General features: G+C 43.3%; 1 protein-coding gene across 1 annotated transcript; it reads right to left on the minus strand.

Annotated features, from left to right (window-relative positions):
• Positions 1-2071: 2071 nt before the first annotated feature.
• On the minus strand, positions 2072-14124 carry LOC133908515 (uncharacterized). Its single transcript, XM_062350580.1, has 5 exons — positions 13893-14124; positions 12766-12826; positions 12557-12675; positions 11834-11883; positions 2072-2589 (listed from the first exon to the last, which is right to left on the minus strand). Exons 1-5 carry the CDS (start codon positions 14034-14036, stop codon positions 2547-2549), a joined length of 417 nt encoding a protein of 138 aa, XP_062206564.1. The 5' UTR covers positions 14037-14124; the 3' UTR covers positions 2072-2546.
• Positions 14125-19582: the final 5458 nt, after the last annotated feature.

Raw genomic sequence — 19582 nt, forward strand, 5'->3', positions numbered from 1 at the left:
ACCTCGTCGAGCAGGCGGCCGGGACGCACCCAACGCCGAGGCGTACGCACGCCTCATCCGCACCGGTTCTTGATCCGGTTTGTGGCTTCTTGATCCGCGCCGCTTCTCGCTGCTGGTGGCAGGTCAAGCGCGCGGAGTGGTCGTGGAGCAGGAGAACATGCCGGAGCCGTGGACAGGTTCTTGCCCACTATCTCCTCGTTCCTCCGGCAGCCTTCCGCCCTCCGTCCTTCGCCCGCCGCCCTCCGACAACACACGCTATCCACTTCGGCTTTCTTCAGTGGCCCTCGCGGTTCTATGGCTGCGCGCGTGCGAGGATGGCATGTTGTGCTCGGTGTTGACGAATGTGACGAGGATGCAGGCGGAGTGCAGCAGCCTGGTGAGCTGAAGGGTGGGGGATTTGTGACAAGGATATCAGCGGAGTGCAGAAGCCTGGCGAGCCTGCCGTGCTCGGCGTTGTCGCGGGAAAGAGGCATACAGTGTTGCGGCTCCTCCGTTTCGTCCGCAAAAAAGCCACCCCTCTTTCCTCCTTTTTACCGTCATCGCATTGCTGTAGCACTAGATTCCGGCTCTGTTGGAGGTGGATACAGGCGCTACAGTAGCCCGCAAATCACTGTAGCACTAGATTTTACCGAATTACAGATTCCGTTGGAGTTAGCCTTAGCATAACGGATTTGACGACACTACTGCATGCAATGCCGCATGTAGCTGGCTGGCCACGTACGTAGTGTCACTGCAAGCCGCTACCTAGCTACTTGGTTTGTGCTCTGTTGGGTACGTATCTAGCTAGCTAGGCCTTAGCATATGCTTTTCGTTGGGCTACGCATACATAGGCTGTCATGACAAAACAACAGTGAAAGGCAGGTAGATGAGTTGAAAGTGTTATTAGTACATCGCAAGATTGCACAGCGGAAATCATAGCTTGTTTGTTTGAAGAGTGGGTTGGTGATGGATCATCCCATGCTAACTAGCTCCGAACCTAGCTCCTAGTTTGGTTTGAGGAATGGGACGAGTTGACTCATCGCCATCTCATTCATGTAGACTCATTTCTAGTATAAATATGGAGAATGGAGCCATCCCATCAAAATTCATGAGATCATCTCATGATAGAATCATTCCGTCTAGAATCAATAAACTCCTCAAACCAAATACACAAAATGGCCGATGCAACCAGTGGTTTGATCTCAACGATCAAACGAGACTATGAAGGTCCTATTTAGCGATAAGCTGTGCTAAAAGCTGAGTTGAGTTTATGATGGATTTTGAAAAGCTGATAAATTGATTTTTGATAAAATGAACTAAAAGCTGATAAATTGATTGAGAGTGACTTTTCTAAAAAGCTGTGTGCTGATAAACTAAAAATTAAGACCATAAGCTAATAGCTTTTCATAAAAACCATAAACAGTTTTTCAAAAAAAAGTAGTTTTCACTAAAAGCACGTCAGTTTCAGTTGCGCAAAACAAAACTGAAATCCACTTTGCCTTTTTCCCTCTGAGGGAATGCTAATTTAATTTTCTGCTTAGTATGTTCCCTATTTCTTAATTTCTTGTAACAATATAAAAAAGGTATATAAATGGTACGTCCAGCACTGACCAGCGGCAGAAAGCCCACAGTTTCTCATGAGCACTTTTGACCTCATGCCACTGCCCATTAGTAGTTGGTGCCACAGTTTGTTCTGGCTCGTTCCATTTCCATTTCTACGCTTCTTTAATCATCATTTTTTTAGATGTACATGAGACGTGCTCCATTCTTAAATCAAACGTGCAAGATTTCATCACAGATTTTGACTTCATGATATATATAATTCAATAACTGTACAAGTTCCAGCGCAACTTTGCGTATACAGCTCCAAGTTGAAGTATATACACTTACGTTGACCGGGGATCATAGTACGAACAGAAAACATAAGATAGCTAGCCATCAGAAAGCTCCCAAATGAAACACGCAAGCGGTGGCCAACATGCCGAAGGTGTAGAAATGGACTAAAAACAACATGCGTTCTAGAGGCCACCCCATTGATAGTTTATTGCACGTTTGCATCCACCTGCTTCAGTTTTACAAATAAGCAGCAGCAAGTAGCAAAAAGTATATGATAAATTATATTTATATTATCAAACAACTTGACGACAACATTTGTGCTAAGACATACAATAATTACAAGGAAAATGGCCAAATCAAGAGCTTCCCACAATGGTTATGATAAGCCTTGCAAAGATTGGAGTATTCTGAGTCCTAAGTGGGCCTCAGGTATTTAAGGGAAGGCCTAGATGCAGGTACTTGCAAGTTTGGATCAAATAGTACAACAGAGCAAAATCTAGCTACGATATCTTGAGAAAACATCAGACAAAACTCTGAAAATCAGATACTAACTTGCTGCTCCAGTTCTGAGAATTTTCTCGTTCCAGTGTTCTGCCCGCTGACAAACATGAACCCAGCCAACAACCCGACGATTCCGTGAAAAAGTCTACCCTTTTCTTTGTCCTTCTGTTTTCACTTACCTGCAGTAGGGGTATGTGTTCGCTGTTAGAACATCACTGATCGTTAGAGATTCACATGTTTGCTTTCCTTTCCCATCGTTCTTTAACATCAAGCCTGAAATATATGAAACACAGGAGGTAAGCATCAAAGATCATCATTGCTTTTCACAAGAATGGGTGAACAAAAATGTAATATCAGCATTTCTGAACTGTGGTCATAATAAATGTCACACCATACTGGCATGCTATCGCAACAGGATCCCATCAGAACTTCGAAAATTCTACTTTAACCTTTACTTGTCATGGTTCAAATTGATTGATTTCTTATTTCTTAATGGTAAAAAGGAACTTGACCACAGGGAGAGACGTCCCCTGGAATTTCTCCTAAGGCAGGGAGGTACAGAACCTTGGTTGGCTAGAAACATGCTAGCCAGATATCTCAGGGAGGGACTCATGTTTTTGGGTGCGCCCCGATTTGAACCTGGGTGGGCGACCTCTACGGAAGGCTCTGCCAACCGAGCTATCGTTCGGTTCTCATTTCTTAATGGTAGAGAGTATACCTCATGCTCATCAAATAAAGATGATAACAGAAATCTCAAGATTAGCAATAAAGGCTCTATTCCAATAAAGGACAAGAGTACTTTATTCGTAAATTGCAATGTAAACCCTTGGTACCAAAGTCAAACATGCCTCCTTTTTGAAGAACAAAAGGTGAAGCAGTTCTATTAAAGTTTTTGAACAATTAAAAAGGTTTTCATCCATAAATAAAATTCTAAGACGTAAACAAACTTTTTGAACAATGAAAGGTGAAACAGTGCATGTAGTGTAACATAATGAGTTTTAGCATTTAGATTATACCAAAATTCATTTCTTTTTAAAAATTTCTAATTATTTAAACCAACTTAAAATCGAGGAAATATATATTGAATATATGTATATGCATGTATGTGTATATTCAATATATTATTTTAGCTAAGTATTCCAAAGAATACCAAATTAATTTCTAAATTAATCCCAGCAATAAGATGGTCATATACATCTTTGGTTTAATTTGTTTTTTATGGTTCTTTGAGTGGAGATTTGAATCTGAATCCCTCTCAGATTCAAATCTTAATCCATAGATTCAATTAAGTTGAAATCCCAATAAATTCAAATCCTTTGAATTCAAACCTCGGCAAAAGATAAGGGCTTCAAATCCAAATCCAAATTAAATGAACTTATTTGGATTAATACCAAATCCAAATCAAATTTCAAATTACCCTATTTGAATTTAATCCCAAAATATTTTTCCTTTTCCTTTTCTTCTTCTCGGGCTGCCCCTTTCTCCTTTTCTTTAGCGCGGCCCAGCCAACACAACACCTAGCCTGGCGCGCCCTCTTCCCTTCCTCCGTGTGCATGGGCTACGACATGCACGCCCGCGCAGCCCAGTCGGCGCGCCAGCCCAACCGCATTGTCCCTCTCCTCTCCTACCTCCAGCTCGCCTCCGCCGCGCTGTTCCTAGTCGCTTGCCACGCGCCGTGCCTTTCCCGAGCGGCGTCGTAATCCAAGGCCCCGCCACCGTGCTGTTCAGCGAGAGGATAAGCCACACTTTCTCACCGCCCATCTCTCTCCTCCGCTATAAATGGAGTTCCCGGCCCTGTCCTTCCCCTGTTGCCAAATCGCCACCGCCACCACAAGCCGTCGTTCCAAGCCAAGCGGCCACTTCGATCTGCTAGCCACCATCGTAGAGCCATCACCGGGAGCATGAAGGAGCCGTGGGGGAGCATCTGGAATCGGGAGGAGCACGGGGACGCAAAGCAGGCTCGCTGCTGATGCCACCGCCACGCATCCCTCAACCGTTGGTCGCCACACCCTCTCTTCGCACGCCGATGAGCCTCCCCACTCCTTGATGCCCCCTCCCTGTAGCTTATTAGGTGGCCCGTGTGAGCTAAAAAAACTGTACCAGCAGCCTCTCTGTGCCCTTTGAGTCTATAGCCGCCGAATCTCAAGATTCCTTAAGTTTTCGTATGGCTTCTTTTTTCAATGATCGGTGAAGATTTTAGGTGCAATAGAAAGGAATGCTGTCATCGGGGTGGGTGAACCCTCATAGATATCAGGTGCCCACATATATAGAGTCAAAAGAGAGATTGAGTCCGAGGGATAGGGGGGTTTTCTTGGGGCTCGAGAGATTGAATAAAGTATACCCCTAGGATAAAGAAGAAGAAGAAAGAGCTAAGGAAACTAGCAAGAAAAGTTCCAACCGATCGTCTATTTAAGTTCGAACAGGTTTTCAAAGCACACTCTTCGCAATAGTCCTGGAAAACACTACTGGCGAACTGAGTCATGTTGTCCGTAATTATACAATCTGGACTGTCAAACTGCACTACCAGCCCCCGTATGAACTTAATCACTACAGCGGCGGTGATCTTCCTGATGAGCTTAGCCTCTATCCACTTGGTGAATTTATCAACTGCCACGAACAGGAATTCAAAACCTCATGGGACTTTAGGGAACGGTCCCACGATATCGAGCCTACAGACGGCGAAAGGCTAAGAGAGTGGTATAGTTTGCAGTGCTTGGGTTGATAGGTTGATTTGTCAGCCATGATATTAACATGACTCGCACCGTTTTACCAGCTCGCAAGCATCCTGGATGACAGTAGGCCAATAAAATCCTTGCCGGAACGTTTTTTTAACCAGAGTGCGATACAAAGCATGGCTATCACATATGTCTCCGTAGATATTAGAGAGCATTATGCTCCCCTCTTCCTAAATGATGCATTTCAGTAAAAGGTCGTTACTCCCCCAGCCGTAAAGGCGTCCCTCTATCAGGAATTATCTGCAGGCTTGCCATGAGACCTGATCCATCCAGGTCATACCCGAATCGAGCAAGGCAACCACATAATGGCCACCGAGGTCGACGACACCGAAGGAGGTGTTGCCTCTAGTGCTCCGTTTCCAAGCGGAGCATTCACGTCACCTTGGTCCGAGACCACGGTGGATGGTCGTGTGAGTCTTTCTTCAAAGATTCCGACTGAGACCGATTCGAAAAAGAAGCTAGGCGGGCCAGCTCATCGACTAGGAAGTTGTCCTTGCGAGGGACGTGTCTGACTTCAAAACCGAAAAAACATAGCTTCAATCTTCTCACTTCGATGAGGTATATCACTATTGTCGGATCAGAGTACTGAAACTCCTCATGCACTTGGTTAACAACCAATAGCAAGTCCCCTATTGCTAACAGACGTTTAATCCTAAGTGCGGAGACTGCTCACATTCTAGACAATAGGCCCTCGTATACTGTAATATTGACAGTGGCTGAAAAATATAATTGAACTACATACCTGAGAAGGTCACCGATTGGTGAGGTCAAGACCACTCCAGTCCCTACTCCCTTCAGCGTGAACAATCCGTCAAAGTGCATGGTCCAATGCTTGTTTGTCTCTGGTCGTTATACCTGCTCAGGCTCAAAGGACGACCAATCGGCCATAAAATCGACTAGCGCCTTCAAGGGACAAACTGTAGATCAAACTCCTCAAGCTCTATTGCACACTTTGATGTTCTTCCCTCTACATCCATATTATGGAGAATTTCACTAATCAGGAGCGAAGAGATCAACTTGATTTTGTAGGCCAGAAAGCAGTGTTTGAGCTTGTAAGAGGCATTAAAATGGCATATAGCAATTTCTGAGACTGTGGGTACCGAGCATTCGCATCGTGTAGGACCTCACTGACGTAGTACACTGGTTGCTGAAGACCTTCTCGCTTGACGACTAGTACCACGCTCGCGACCTGTGGGGTAGTTGCAACATAGAGCAAGACCTCCTCATCTGATTGAGGTGTAGTCAGTACGAGAGGGGAGGGAAGGTACCTTTTTAGATCTTGGAAGGTCATTTCCGCTTCTGGAGTCCATCGGAAGTGGTTGCTCTTTAGGAGCTTGAAGAGCGGCAGCCCTTTCAATCCCAGTCTTAAGATGAATCTGCTCAAAGCTGCCACACATCATGCTATTTTTTGGACTTCTTTTAGTCTGGTCAGGGATTTCATCCGGTCGATGACTTCGATCTTGTCAGGGTTTGCCTTTATTCCTCGACTGAAACGAGGAACCCGAGCAACTTCCTTGATAGGACTCTAAACGTGCACTTCCCAAGGTTCAGCTTCATATGGTATTTCGAAGGTTATCGAACGTTTCTTGAAGGTCCGCGACTAGGTCGTCCCTGATTCTACTCTTTACGACCATATCATCAACATACACTTCGACGTTTCTATCGAACTGTGATCGAAGAATGAGCTGAATACAACGCTGGTAAGTGGCACCAGCGTTTTTTAAACCAAAATGCATTTTTACATAGCAAAAGACCCCGAAGGGTGTCAAAAAACAATCTTCTCCTCATCTTTCCTATACATGCTAATCTAGTGGTACCCCGAACAGGCATCTAAGAAGCTTAGAAGATCGTTGCCAGCGGTTGAGTCAACAAGCTGGCCGATCCAGGGTAGAGAGAAGAGATCTTTCGGGCACGCCTTGTTGAGGTCGGTGAATTTATGCACATCCTCCACTTACCATTGTGTTTTTCAGACCATGACTAGGTTAGCTAGCCACTCTGTGTACTGTATTTCTCGGATGAAGCTTGCTTTCAGGAGCTTGCCGATCTCCTTACGAAGTGATTCCTTTCGATCGGCTACGAACCGACGCGCTTTTTGTTTGACTGGTCGCACGTTATGTCGTATTGACAACTTGTGCTCGATCACGAACTCCGGGCATATCAGACAGACTAAAAAAAAGACGACCGCGTTCGCCCGGAGGAAAGTGATGAGCGCAAGTTCCTATTTAGGGTCTAGGTCGGCCCCATTCTGGATCGTTCTGGTCAGGTCAGAGTCGTCAAGGCATACTGCCTTGAGCCGCTCATCATGGTCGGTAGCGACGTGAACTTTCACCGGGCGACCATTAGATGTAGCGTTCATCGGTTGTGACCCGGGAGTTAGCTTAACCATGTCAAGGCTCCTCTCGTCGCAGTGCAGGGCCATCTTTGCGTTGCCAAAGATGGTGATGGCCCTGATCGGACCAGGGATCTTAATCGCCTGATACACGTAGTGTGCGACGGCCATGAACTGGGTCATTGCTGGTCGCCCCAGGATCGTGTTATAAGCGGTCTCGAAGTGCGCCACATCAAATAGGACTTTTTCGGTCCTGAAGTTACTCGACGAGCCGAAGGTGACGGGCAGCTCAACCTACCCCAAGGGCTTAGCCGAAGAGCCCGAGGTAATCCTAAAGAAGGGGGGAGATGGTTTCAACACGTTCTTTGGGATTTGTAGGGCGTCCAGCGTGTGGGCGAAGAGGAGATTGATAGAACTCCCTCCATCGATCAGCACACGACCAAGTCAGATGTTCTGAACGGTGGATTCGACCACAATAGGGTAACGACCAGGTCGCTTGACACTTGTGAGGTGGTCGACCTAACTGAAGGTAAAGGGCACCTCCGACCACTTCAGAGGCAGGCTTGGGCCCAGCATGGTCGTCCAAACCTCCCGGACCACCGACTTGTATTCTCTATTCAAGGAATATGTCGCGGCACCCCCAAAGATATGATGGACCATGTGATCGTCTTGCTGGTACCCCACTGCTGACTGGTCGAGGTCGGCTCCATCCTTACCATCATTGTCGTGTCTGGATTTACGCTCTCCAAGCTCCTTATCAATGATGTCCCGCACTACCTTACACTCGGTCAGGTCGTGGGTATCTGTGCGGTGAATCGGGCAGTAGCCACGACCCTTCTTCCCCTCCTTTTTTTGAAGTGTCGGCGCGGTAAGCCGATCTGCTAGACCGTCATGACGTCAGGCGGTCCTTTCTTGCGTTTGTTCTTCTTTTTCTCCTTCCGGTCGACCCCTTTGGAGGAGACGGGCTGGTCAGAAGTCAGCCACGACCTAGCGTCAATCTGACGCTCTCGGACCTCGACAGCCTATGTGCACTTATCTGCGAGCTCGAAGAGCTCGATAGTGCTTCGGATTTTCTTGATGGCTAGCTTCTCGACCATCTTTTGGTTTCTGACCCCTCTCTTGAATGTTATGACCATGGATTCACCCGTGATCCTTGGAATGGTATTTTAGCGCTCAGTGAAGCGTCGGATGAAGTCTCGCAACGACTCACCTTATTGCTACCTGACTTGGTACAGACCGTCCTCGACCCTGGGTCGGGCATAGGTCCTCTGGAAGTTGGCGACAAACTGGTCGGGCAGATCCTCCCAGGAGCGAACCGACTCGCGAGGAAGATTCATAAGCCAAGACTGGGCTGAACTGGTCAAGACGGTCATGAAGTAGTTGGCCATGACTTTCCCGTGACCTCCCGCGGCCTGCACTATGGTGGTGTAGATATGCATGAACTTCTTGGGGTTGGTGGAGCCATCGTACTTTACGGCTAGGATTGGCCGGAACTTGTCCAGCCAGCGCACCTCGCAGCCAGGCTGATAGAGCGTTGCACCCTGTTCCGTAGGGAGGAGCCACTCGCTGATGGGCGACAACGCGTGCTCGGGGAGAGAGACGACGGTCACGTGGTCCCTGGGAGGGATGGAGGAATCTGACACCTCCCTATGCGGGGAAGGCGAGTGATAGGGCTGCTTGCCCTTTTCCTGCTCTCGTCGGGCGCGGTCCTCCTGCTCTCGGGTAGCCACCTAGCTCTAGATCACGCTGCGGAGGTCGTGTTGGCTCAGAGTTGCGCAGGTTAGAGGATTGGCTGTCCCAACGCGACGGGAGTCTCCGAGCTCTCTCCGCTACCGAGGGAGGACGGGATCTTTCCTGCCGTGGAGCTTGCCACGATTCTTGGCGATCGTGACCTTCACCAGTCATAGTGACGGACGTGGTGTTTGTCGTTGCAGTTTGGCGTCGGGCGGTCTCAACCAGGAGAGCAAAGCACGCAACCATGACGCTACTGGCGAACCCTCCGGTACTGCTACCGGTGGGTGGCTAAGAAACATTCGCACGGTCTGCAGATTCTGTGCAGACGACATGGCCTCATAGTCGAGTTGCCAAGTGTGAAGTGGAGACATACACGAGGAGGGGAACCCCCGACATTTGTGCAGCGTGACGGCCTTGGTGACGCCGCCACCAAGGACCGCGTCCTCTACGACAGCTCCTCCGGGCGACGTTGTGGTGGTTGGGGTTGTGCCAGAGCGTCCCCGTGTCCGACACCGGTTGCCGTGAATACGGCTATGGGTAGCCCAACCTAATCTCCAACACTTACTGAAACGCAGAAACGCGCCCCTATCTAGCGCGCCAACTGTCGAGAGTTAGTCCCTGACAACGATTCCAGGGTGTACCGGTCAATGGACGCGTGAACAACGTTTGCGGTATGCATGTGTTTGTGATGAACTCAAAAACAAAGGAGTTATCCAGGTTCAAGCGTCCCGAAGGATAATAGCTCTACTTTCTGTGTATTTTATTATCAGTGTTTGTGAACTAGTTACAAATGAGTCCCTCTCTTCCTAGACCCATTCTCCTCTTTATATACAAGCGAAGGAGAAATTTAAAGTGAGCCCTTTTCCGCTGACCCATACCTAGCTAGATGTACTTTTCCCAAGCCATCATCGCGCGAAGCGTCCATGTCGCACTTTGCGCCGGTGGTACTGCAGAGCCCGTCCCATCCTCTTAGACGCCTCCACTCTTACTTTACCTTGGTAGCCCTACCTGTCCCCTCGTCGTGCGCCGAAAGCTCATCTGCAAAGTCATTCCATCCCAGCCTTTCGTGAGTCCGCCTGCAAACTCGTCCACTTGTCTGGTCATTCTGCAGACCGTCTCATCTGTTGCGTGGTGCTAAGTTGGTCCGCAACACCCCACTCCATAGCAATTAATGCTACAGGACGGGGCACTATCCATCTGCGTCAACCACGACTTTGTTCGCTGGAGGAGTCTCAGGAAGGAAAACACTCGAGTAGATATCAATAAATGTGTCTAGACAGGTTAGGTATGGACGCCTCGCGACCAACAAGGGTTGGTCATGGGATCACATTAAATCGCAAGGATGCTGGTCACGTAATCCTTGCGCTGGTCGTGCGAGCCAAGGGCTAGTCACGCGATGGGCCATGGTTCAGAAAATATCCCCCATCAAACGCCATATCCCACGTGGGACCTGTTAACCAGGATGCCCCCTTACTCAATACTCTGACACTTGTGTGGTATTCATTGCCAGCTTTGTAGATGCATGCCCCGGCCGCGTAAGTACCGAATTATTGCGTCGTCATGCTAAGCCACCCTAGTGCAACCATACATCTAGTTATGAGTAGGACTTGACTTTTCTATCTCCTAACCAAGCTGGACATTTTATTAAGAGACTGGAGGAGCAACAAGAACCCAAGCATTTGCCAGGTGCTTCGCAGGATGTTCATCGAACCAGACTCTTTACGAAGGTCCAAGTGGTACTCTAACATCCTTTACGTAGGACTGGAGCACTTGGGGTAGCTCGTAGTATAGTCCGACAAAGGAAAGTGATTGAAGCGTCTCAGTATGATTCACTCCTCCACTTGCAACAGTTGGAGAATGAACATATTGCATAGGTACAGTGCTCAACCTTTGTTGAGTGTAAATCTATTTAACCAACTGTATCCACGATCATGGACATACAAAGCAATGACCTCACTTAGTTAGACTCAAGGCATGTGTATTCTTGATGAGTGAGTACGTGAACTAGATGTCCATCTGATGAGGTTGCTGGTTCGATCTGCCAGGAGCTGAGTGGTACTGAAGGTACACCAGACACATTGATAGAGACTGCGGAGTGAGGTGTAGCTCTCACAGGACCGAAAACCCCTAGATATACTTTGATACCTTTTTTAAACTGTTTCAAAGCTAACAGTAGAGAATATAACTAGATATCTGCATAAACTGTTTTACGCTTAAACTAAACCTTAAAACCTTATCCTTGAGTCATCTTTTATGCATCTATCAACCCCTTACAATAGTATATGACTTGTTGAATACCTTTCGTACTCATTGTTGCTATCATTCACATGATGAGATGGATGCCGACTTCACGGGAGACGAAGCCACGAATGAGGAGTAGATTTAGCGGTTACGTTCGCACCCTAGTTGCCTACGGCTTTTGGTTGTTGTTCCGTTGTGCTTTTGTTGGCTGGTTGGTCAGGTTTGTAATGTATCATATGATTTAAGACCGTTTGTACTCATGTAACATTAATCTTTTATATACGATATATGATTGTGATGTCACAATTGTTGTACTATACGTATCGACTATTTGATCCAGGGACTACTATAGAAGACATAGAAAATCCTAGGAAATGGGTCTTACAGGTAGACTGCATGAATACCAAAGGAGTTAAGAGTAACATAATGGTGCTGCAAATAAGTTACTGCACAGTATGATACAATAATGAAAAAGTACCCCCAATGTAACTTCCTTTTGTTCTTTGATGGCAGAGCTAATGCAAGATCCTGCATATATGGCGATAAAACCATCAATATTATTGCATGAAATCATATTTGTATGGTACAAATTAAAGTAAGAAGAGGGTCCTAATGATATCTGTAATCAAAGTCAAATTAGTGTCTTAGAGGATGTAAAGTTGACTAGGATTACCACCTAATGGCAACCAAATATACTCAATTTGGGAACAATGTCAAGAAACGAAATTGCCAAGTTTTATTGTATCAAGATGATGTATACCTGAAAGTGAAAGAACATTGGACAAAATAGTGTAGCACAAGAATTTCTGTTTGTAGTTGGTACTTTTACCTAGAAACAAAACTAAAGACTAAATCACTTTACCATTTAGTTCATTACTTCATTGTTATTAAGACAGTTTAATCATCACCACGTGATACCTGTAAACTATGAAAACAGTTTGTATTTCGCCACAATACTTGCCAAAACTTCCAATCAAGCAGTTTGTTGCCTTACTTGGAACAACTTTCACTACCTAAGATCAATATGAAGATTTACTGGGATTGATGAAGCAAGAATCTGTCGTAATACAGAACTTCATTACTATACGCAACTTTTTTTGACGGTTAATTTGTTGCTGTAAGATGAAAGACTCGAGCAAAAGCAATGTCTTCAGAATTTTGGTCAAAGAAAGTGCCCAATAGTAAGTATAACCATGCATACCCCTTGGATTCCTGTAGTTGATGATGTATGATGTATATCTGATGGAATATTATCAGAAGATTCATCCTTGTCAGTGAATTTATAATCATCAGTTACTTTGGTATTCCTCCCATTGCTTCCTAAAGAGAAATGACACGAAAAATAGCTTAGAACCACTGAGTGGCGAGTCGGCACACCTAGACAAGAGCACATGCATGAGAGAGAGGCACCTTTACATTTTCTTTTCTTCTTTGGCTTTTCTGTTATTTGTAACCGTTTCTTGTGTAATTCCTGCATGGCATGACAGACTAAGTGATTGACCTGGTAACTTCAGAAGAAAATACTCAAATACATCAAGAATGGACATTATAAAGGGAAACCATCATGTCATAGTAAAACACATGACTGAATGATTTCTCTTAAAACAGGACTGGCATTAATGGCGATAACTCTGATACGACATATTAAAGAAGACAAAATAAACCATGAAACCAAATATCACATCCAACATTGACAAGGTAAGGATTGCAATATATGTTCAATGTACCAACCCAGAGTCTAGTATGTGGATAGGGTTTCCAATCAACACTCCTACAAGTGCTATTATTACATTTTCTCAGTTCTTTCATGTACCAACTCAAGAGTCTAGTATGCAGATAGGGTCCAATCAGCACTCCGGAAAAAGTGCTATTATTACATTTCCTTGCTCCTTCTGATGCACCATTTGCTTGACACAAAAAAAAATGCAGTCTTACATTCTTAAAACTGAATGGGTTCCCGTGAATAAATAACCAAAACACCAAGGTCCTGTTTGGATAGATAGGATTGCTCTAGGAATTTGGGATTTAATTCAAATTTGTACGTGATCCTAAGGATTTGGATCCCAATCCCCTAAGCTATCCAAAGAGGCCCTAACTGGGCATTTTCCATGATTAATAGCAAACCATAATAGCATACACTGCCAAACACACCAACAATCAGAAGCCAAATTCTGCCCATGTTGTACAAAGCCCCGACTTCATTGAACCTATACTTTATAGAAGTAGAGTTTAGTGAATTATTCATCTACAGCGACACAAACAAATCTTCGATCCGCAATCCTACTGAATCTCGAACGTGTTCATTTATGCATCAAAATAAGATAAGAAGCAGGACCAATTTTGCCCTTAATCTAAAAAAACAACTTTGCCCTGCCCTAATGAACTCATCCTGTATAGACTGCCTCGAATTAGGCCTCCTATTGAAACGCACGTACTCTCAGAAAATTAAAATCTAGAACAAGCATCCCTGTGTGTGGATCAAAAACGGCGCATTTGCCGTACCGAACATTCGAGAAACCCAAGTACACGAAGGGCACCTTGAACTTGTCGAGCTGATACTGGGACAGCTTGGAGGGCTTGAATCCCGGGTCGAGGAGCCTGCTGCATGCGAGCGCCTCCTCCTCCCTCTTCGCCTCGTCGTCTCCATCGGCGGCATCTCCTGCGGCTCCCCTTCTCCCCATCGCTTGCTGCTTCGCTGGATTGGAAAAATTGATGATTTACCACCGAAAACTTGTCATTTGATTACCATATCGTTAGAGCCAATGAAAAATGAAATCGTCGATTGCTCCATGGATCGCCGAGAAGTAGCAGATGGGTTGGGCTTGGTCGGGTTGGGTTGGGTGGGTCGAGCAGTAGTAGCCCAAGGCCGAGAAAACTCTCCAAGGGCCTGGTCGCATCAGGTCCCGCTGCCGTAACCGCTTTTCTTTTTCAGATTTTTTTAGTTTTTTAGTCTTACTAGTATTTTTTAAATGAAGATTTATTAACTCTTTTTACATTAAACTGGTATAATCATATAAGAATTTATCCTAACATCTACATTACTGAGATGCACATAGCCATAATGTCTGCATAAGAGTAATATTTAAAAAAGACCTTCTCTTGCACGAAACATTGGAGTGTAAAAAAACAAGACTGCACGCTTGCACAACCAATCTTCCAGCAGGTCAAAGTCTTCCATCGCACATTTGATGTTTCCAAGCGTACATAAACACGTAACATAAGAGCATCTCTACCCAGCTCCCCTTAAATTTATCTTTCAGATCTCTCGTATAGGGGCTTTTTTAAAAAAATCATTTTATATCTCTTTACACTCAAATAGATTCTCTAAATCTTATCTCATATATCTTACTGGTATCATGTAAATGATAGCTCGCATGTCAGAGGTGTGCCTAGATGGGGATGGAAGAAGTCTCTTAGAGATGATGAGACTAGTTTAGGGGATCAGAAAATAGAAGATGAGTTAGAGGAGCTTCTAAAGAGTGTGTTTAGACTAAATTCTCCATATTTAACTATTAGGGATGGATTATGGGAGCTGCTAGAGATGCTCTAACACCATGCAACCATATAGTATGTACCAGATTTTTCATACTCACTGTATCGATGCTAGCAAAAGCTAATGTCTCTGATCATCAATACACATTATTTTGGAAAAAATTCAGCCAAATTTTTAAAAATTTGTCTAACAATAGCTTTCAAAATATTTAGTTTAAAAATCTTAAATTATATATCTAGATTTATCTTGAAAAATACTTTTATAATATCACAAATTCAATAAATTTTATAAATATATTTTAATAAAATATAGTAATTAAAACTGTATATTAGATATACATCCCTTATCCAAACCAACTTGTATTTAGATCATTCATGATCGGATCGAGTACACCATGCTACCTACCGGCTGCCGTCTTCGGAGCAGCAACCACCAGCACTCTGGAGCACGTAAGAACAGCGGGGGAACAGCAGATCGGCGATCGCTACGTGACAGGGGACATGTGAGAGGGCAGGGCTACGGGGGAGATTGGCCTGGACTCTAGTAGATCCATGGACCATGGTCGGCCGGCGCTTCACTTTACCGCTTCCTCCGGCTCCCGGCCAAACTCGCCGGTCAAACTGACGAGTTTATCCTCTTGGCCTGGTCTCCCGCACCTGCCCATCACGCCATGATTGATGGTGCCAAGGCGAATCTCCTGTTGATCTCCAGTGATCTGAGGTCGCGAGGAACGGGCGCCAAGAGCTCTCCGCCGATGCGATGGGACTCCTGCCGCTGGCTAATCCCTATCCGCGGCTGGGCCGGTGCGATGCGGACACTTGGATTGGTGCATCCTCTGCGCGTACGCTTTAGTCGGGTGCGTCTGTGGCCACCTTGATGGCGTTCGGTTCGGGGAATTAGAGGCTTCATCTACAAGTCCCCATTGGTTTAACGGGTCAAGATAACTCGATCGAAGCTAATTTGGCGAATAGCTTAACTTAATCGTCAAATATAAAACATTGGCTAACCAAGTTGATGGCTTAAGCTCAACTAACCTTGTATTTGTAACACTGAAGAAAACATAATGTGAGGATTGCTCCTTCCGATTCATCTTTACACCACGTTTAGCCGTTGGCACCAAGGTCCATGAGTTGGCTATAACAAGAAAACTAGCTCCATCAATGTCTCTTTCGTGCTCAATCAGGAGACACGTTTTTTTTTCATAAAAAGAACAAATACATGCGCCCACTGTCACACCTAATTTTAAAGAAACAAATCAAATACATTTTCACATGGATATAAGATCAATTTTATCATATATAGTAATGTCATTAGTGATAGATAGTACCATATCGCATAAAAATAATTTTATTAAAATAAATACTATAGTTTTGAATAGCAACGGAAGAAAAAGAGGAAACTCCAATGAAAACTTCAGGGCGCATCATAAATAATCGAGTGTGGCTAACACGACTTAGGACTCTACGTCTTCCTTGTAGTCTTCAATTTCATTGATTTTGTGTAATTTTTTTTCAATTGAGCAATATTTATTATTGAAAATAGCAAGTGTGAATATATATCGTATTACTCAAGTATGAAAAGGTACGGTATAAAGGTTTAAGAAAAAAAACTTGACTCAAATTTACTCCATCTTATCATAGGGCTAGGGCTAAAAAGACTTAGTAGTTCTATTTATTATATATGACACCAAAAATTTACAAGATACAATTTATCGTATTCTATTTAACTATTAAAACTCACCAGATATTCCATATTCAGCTACTAACTTATCAGGTTACCGCCAACCGACTACCAAAACCAACCATCCAAGATCTCTACTAATTATGAAGAGTTACAAGTCTGTTCCTAACCGTGAGCACGACTAATATAACAGTTTTACACTCTGCAAATATTGTACATTTTACCCACGAGTCGTGATCCTCATGTTGCTTCACACTTTTGAGGTGTAGAGTCGGGATCTCACTCTAAGACCTTTACAAAACGCTTCCAAATATGTATACACCCATTAAAATTTCACCATTAATAGAGATTACATCAACTACAGAGGTCTTATCTTGTGTCACTCAACTACCAATTAATACATATAGAATAAGAATGATATCTAATTAATTAGTTAAATCGTACTTATATAAACATCGTGATTGCACTGTCATGCTAGATTTATGCTTCACAAACCGGTTGTTAATAGCAGTCCTTCTATCATGCCTTACAGTTGCAGTTACATTTTTCTTTCATTTCTTAGGCTATTTCGACAAGAATAAAGACAATCACAAATGTGTCCTACAAAGATGATCCTACCATTCTTGCCTGTAAGCTGATTAATGAGCCATGCTGCCCTTCAGATCCATCAGCGACACCCTGCAGGTCCTTATTTTGAGATTACTTTGGTACAGTTCTGTCTTCCTTTTAATTTTGTTCACTAAACATTGTTTAACACTAGGATTCTTTGTAGGCATGGATAGAAGAGATGGCATATTATGTCAAGTCTCTAGACCGATGGCATCTTATGTCAAGTCTATAGACCTGCGTCACCGTTGCACCACATAGGCGAGCTCCACCACCCCGTGCCTCCTCCTCGTCACGAAGCTCCTCCACGCACCCACAGGCCGGCCACCGAGCTCGCCCTGTACGCAGAGATCTCGTGGCTCATAGATGCTTTTTCATGCATTTGGCATTGTGAGAACTGCAACTAGATTGTCCTGAATGTGAATGATAACTCTTGCTAATTGTTTAGCAATTACCCATTTTGTGTATCCAGACTTGAATGATATTCTACAAGGAGGTTTTATCTTGTGCACTGTATGGCAAGAAATTACAAACAAAAATAACTTTCGTGATAATTTTATTAACGCTTTATTTTCTTTGAGAGAATAGATCGTTACTATCCTTAATATCCATAATTAAAAAATATGTTTAAGGGATAAAAGTACAATCATATCAATAATATTATCTTCATTTGGTGTGTGATTATCTTTCTTTTTTTTTTCTCGGTTATTGCAAGCCTCAACACTCACATCAATGTCCCTATTCTAAACCTCGACACGAGGTAACAAAAACGAAATAGATGGATGTAGTTACAACAGTCAATACTCACGTTATATGGTGTCCTACATCATATATGAGCTGAAATTAGATTTGAAGGTTCAACTATATTCTAAATCTCAATCCAACAGTTAGAGCATTATAGACATAACACACAAAAACACAACCATCCAATACATTCAGAATCAAATATTGGCAAACATTACTCAGCTTTTTATAATTCAACTTTTTATAATCTACAATCCAGAATCAGATTTTCAGAATCTCTATTAAAAACAAACATACCCTTATTACACGCATAAGAGGTAAAATTACCCATTTATGCAAGGATTAATATGAAATGACATGAAGCATTATCTTCATAATTTTAAAATATACTCCATCTGATTATAAATACATACCATTTTGAAAAAGGTTCGATCAAACTTTTAAAACTTTGGCTAATACTAGTTTTCAAAATATTTAGTTTGGAAACATTAAGTCATATGTGTAGATTTATCTTAAAACTTTGACTAATAATACGCATCAAAGACGGTGTCTTATTAAACTACATGTATTTATAGTAATATTTTTAGACAAAGAAACAAAGAGAAAGAAACTTAAGACGTCATGTATCTACAATAGCTGTAGGCAGGGGCGGACCCACATGTAGATAGGGGGGTGCACGGGACACCGGGTAGTTTTCGTTTTTCAGAGATCTATTATGTACATCAGACCCATGTGACACCTCCTGTCTGAATAAATAGGACACCCGAACAGACCGAATATGTATAGTCATGTGTATGGGACACCCGGTTATTTTGGTTCTGGGTCCGCCACTGGCTGTAGGGCTGAGCATTGCGCTTCCTATTTGTAGAAGCCAACAAACTTTTTTTTGAAGATTCACTTCAACACATTACTTTCTATCACCTCTTTTTTACCCTCTCATCTGCAGAAGGAAAAGCAACTATACCTCGTACTTTTCCAATAAAATAAGTTATTGCAATATCTCTGCTCATCGAAATCATTATCACTGCTTTCAAACAAACACGTGCAACAAACCGTCCTTATTTGTCATCACACTGGCTTACCATGCGATGCTTGTGAAATCAAACAAGTTTATATGCCTTTTCTTTTCTCATTTCCCTTTTCATATTTTTCGTCACATAATCATTGCATATCCTCTGCTCTTTAATATGCCAGTACCTCAGTGTACTATTACTGATATAGATTATGTAAAAAGAAACATCATGACGGCCTGCCACATATAGATAAAGTCTATAAAAAGATCAATGCTCTTTTTGCAAAGATGAACTACTAACCGAGTGAGCGCAACACCATAAAGTTAATTTTGCCGCTAACTAGTGTTCTATCGGATCATAAATACATATTGTTTAAAAAAAATATTTGATGAAACTTTTAAAACTTTGATTAACAATAGCTTTTAAAATATCTAGTTTAAAATTTTTAAAATTAGATGTGTAGATTATTTAAAAAAATACTTTTATAATATCATAAATTTAATAAATTTTGTAAATATATTTTAATATAAAATAATAGTCAAAACTATATTTAGAGACAATATCTTATCTAAACCATGTATATTTATGACCGGCACGAGGATTATTTGAAGATGGTTAACACACATGATAAAAGTCATCACCAACCTACCAAGTACCAACCATAGTACAGTTGAACTAGTAGCATGCCAGA

Source organism: Phragmites australis, chromosome 2 (genome assembly GCF_958298935.1).
Source record: "Phragmites australis chromosome 2, lpPhrAust1.1, whole genome shotgun sequence".
Taxonomy (NCBI): Eukaryota; Viridiplantae; Streptophyta; class Magnoliopsida; order Poales; family Poaceae; genus Phragmites; species Phragmites australis.

What these genes read in the sequence shown, in the direction of transcription:
- LOC133908515 (XM_062350580.1), bottom strand. Translation starts at nt 14,036, where the DNA reads ATGGGGAGAAGGGGAGCCGCAGGAGATGCCGCCGATGGAGACGACGAG. An exon ending in GAAGAAAAGAAAATGTAAAG is followed by an intron (nt 12,676 to 12,765) that starts GTGCCTCTCTCT and finishes ATTTCTCTTTAG; the next exon opens with GAAGCAATGGGAGGAATACC. An exon ending in AAAAGGAAGTTACATTGGGG is followed by an intron (nt 2,590 to 11,833) that starts GTACTTTTTCAT and finishes CATATATTTCAG; the next exon opens with GCTTGATGTTAAAGAACGAT.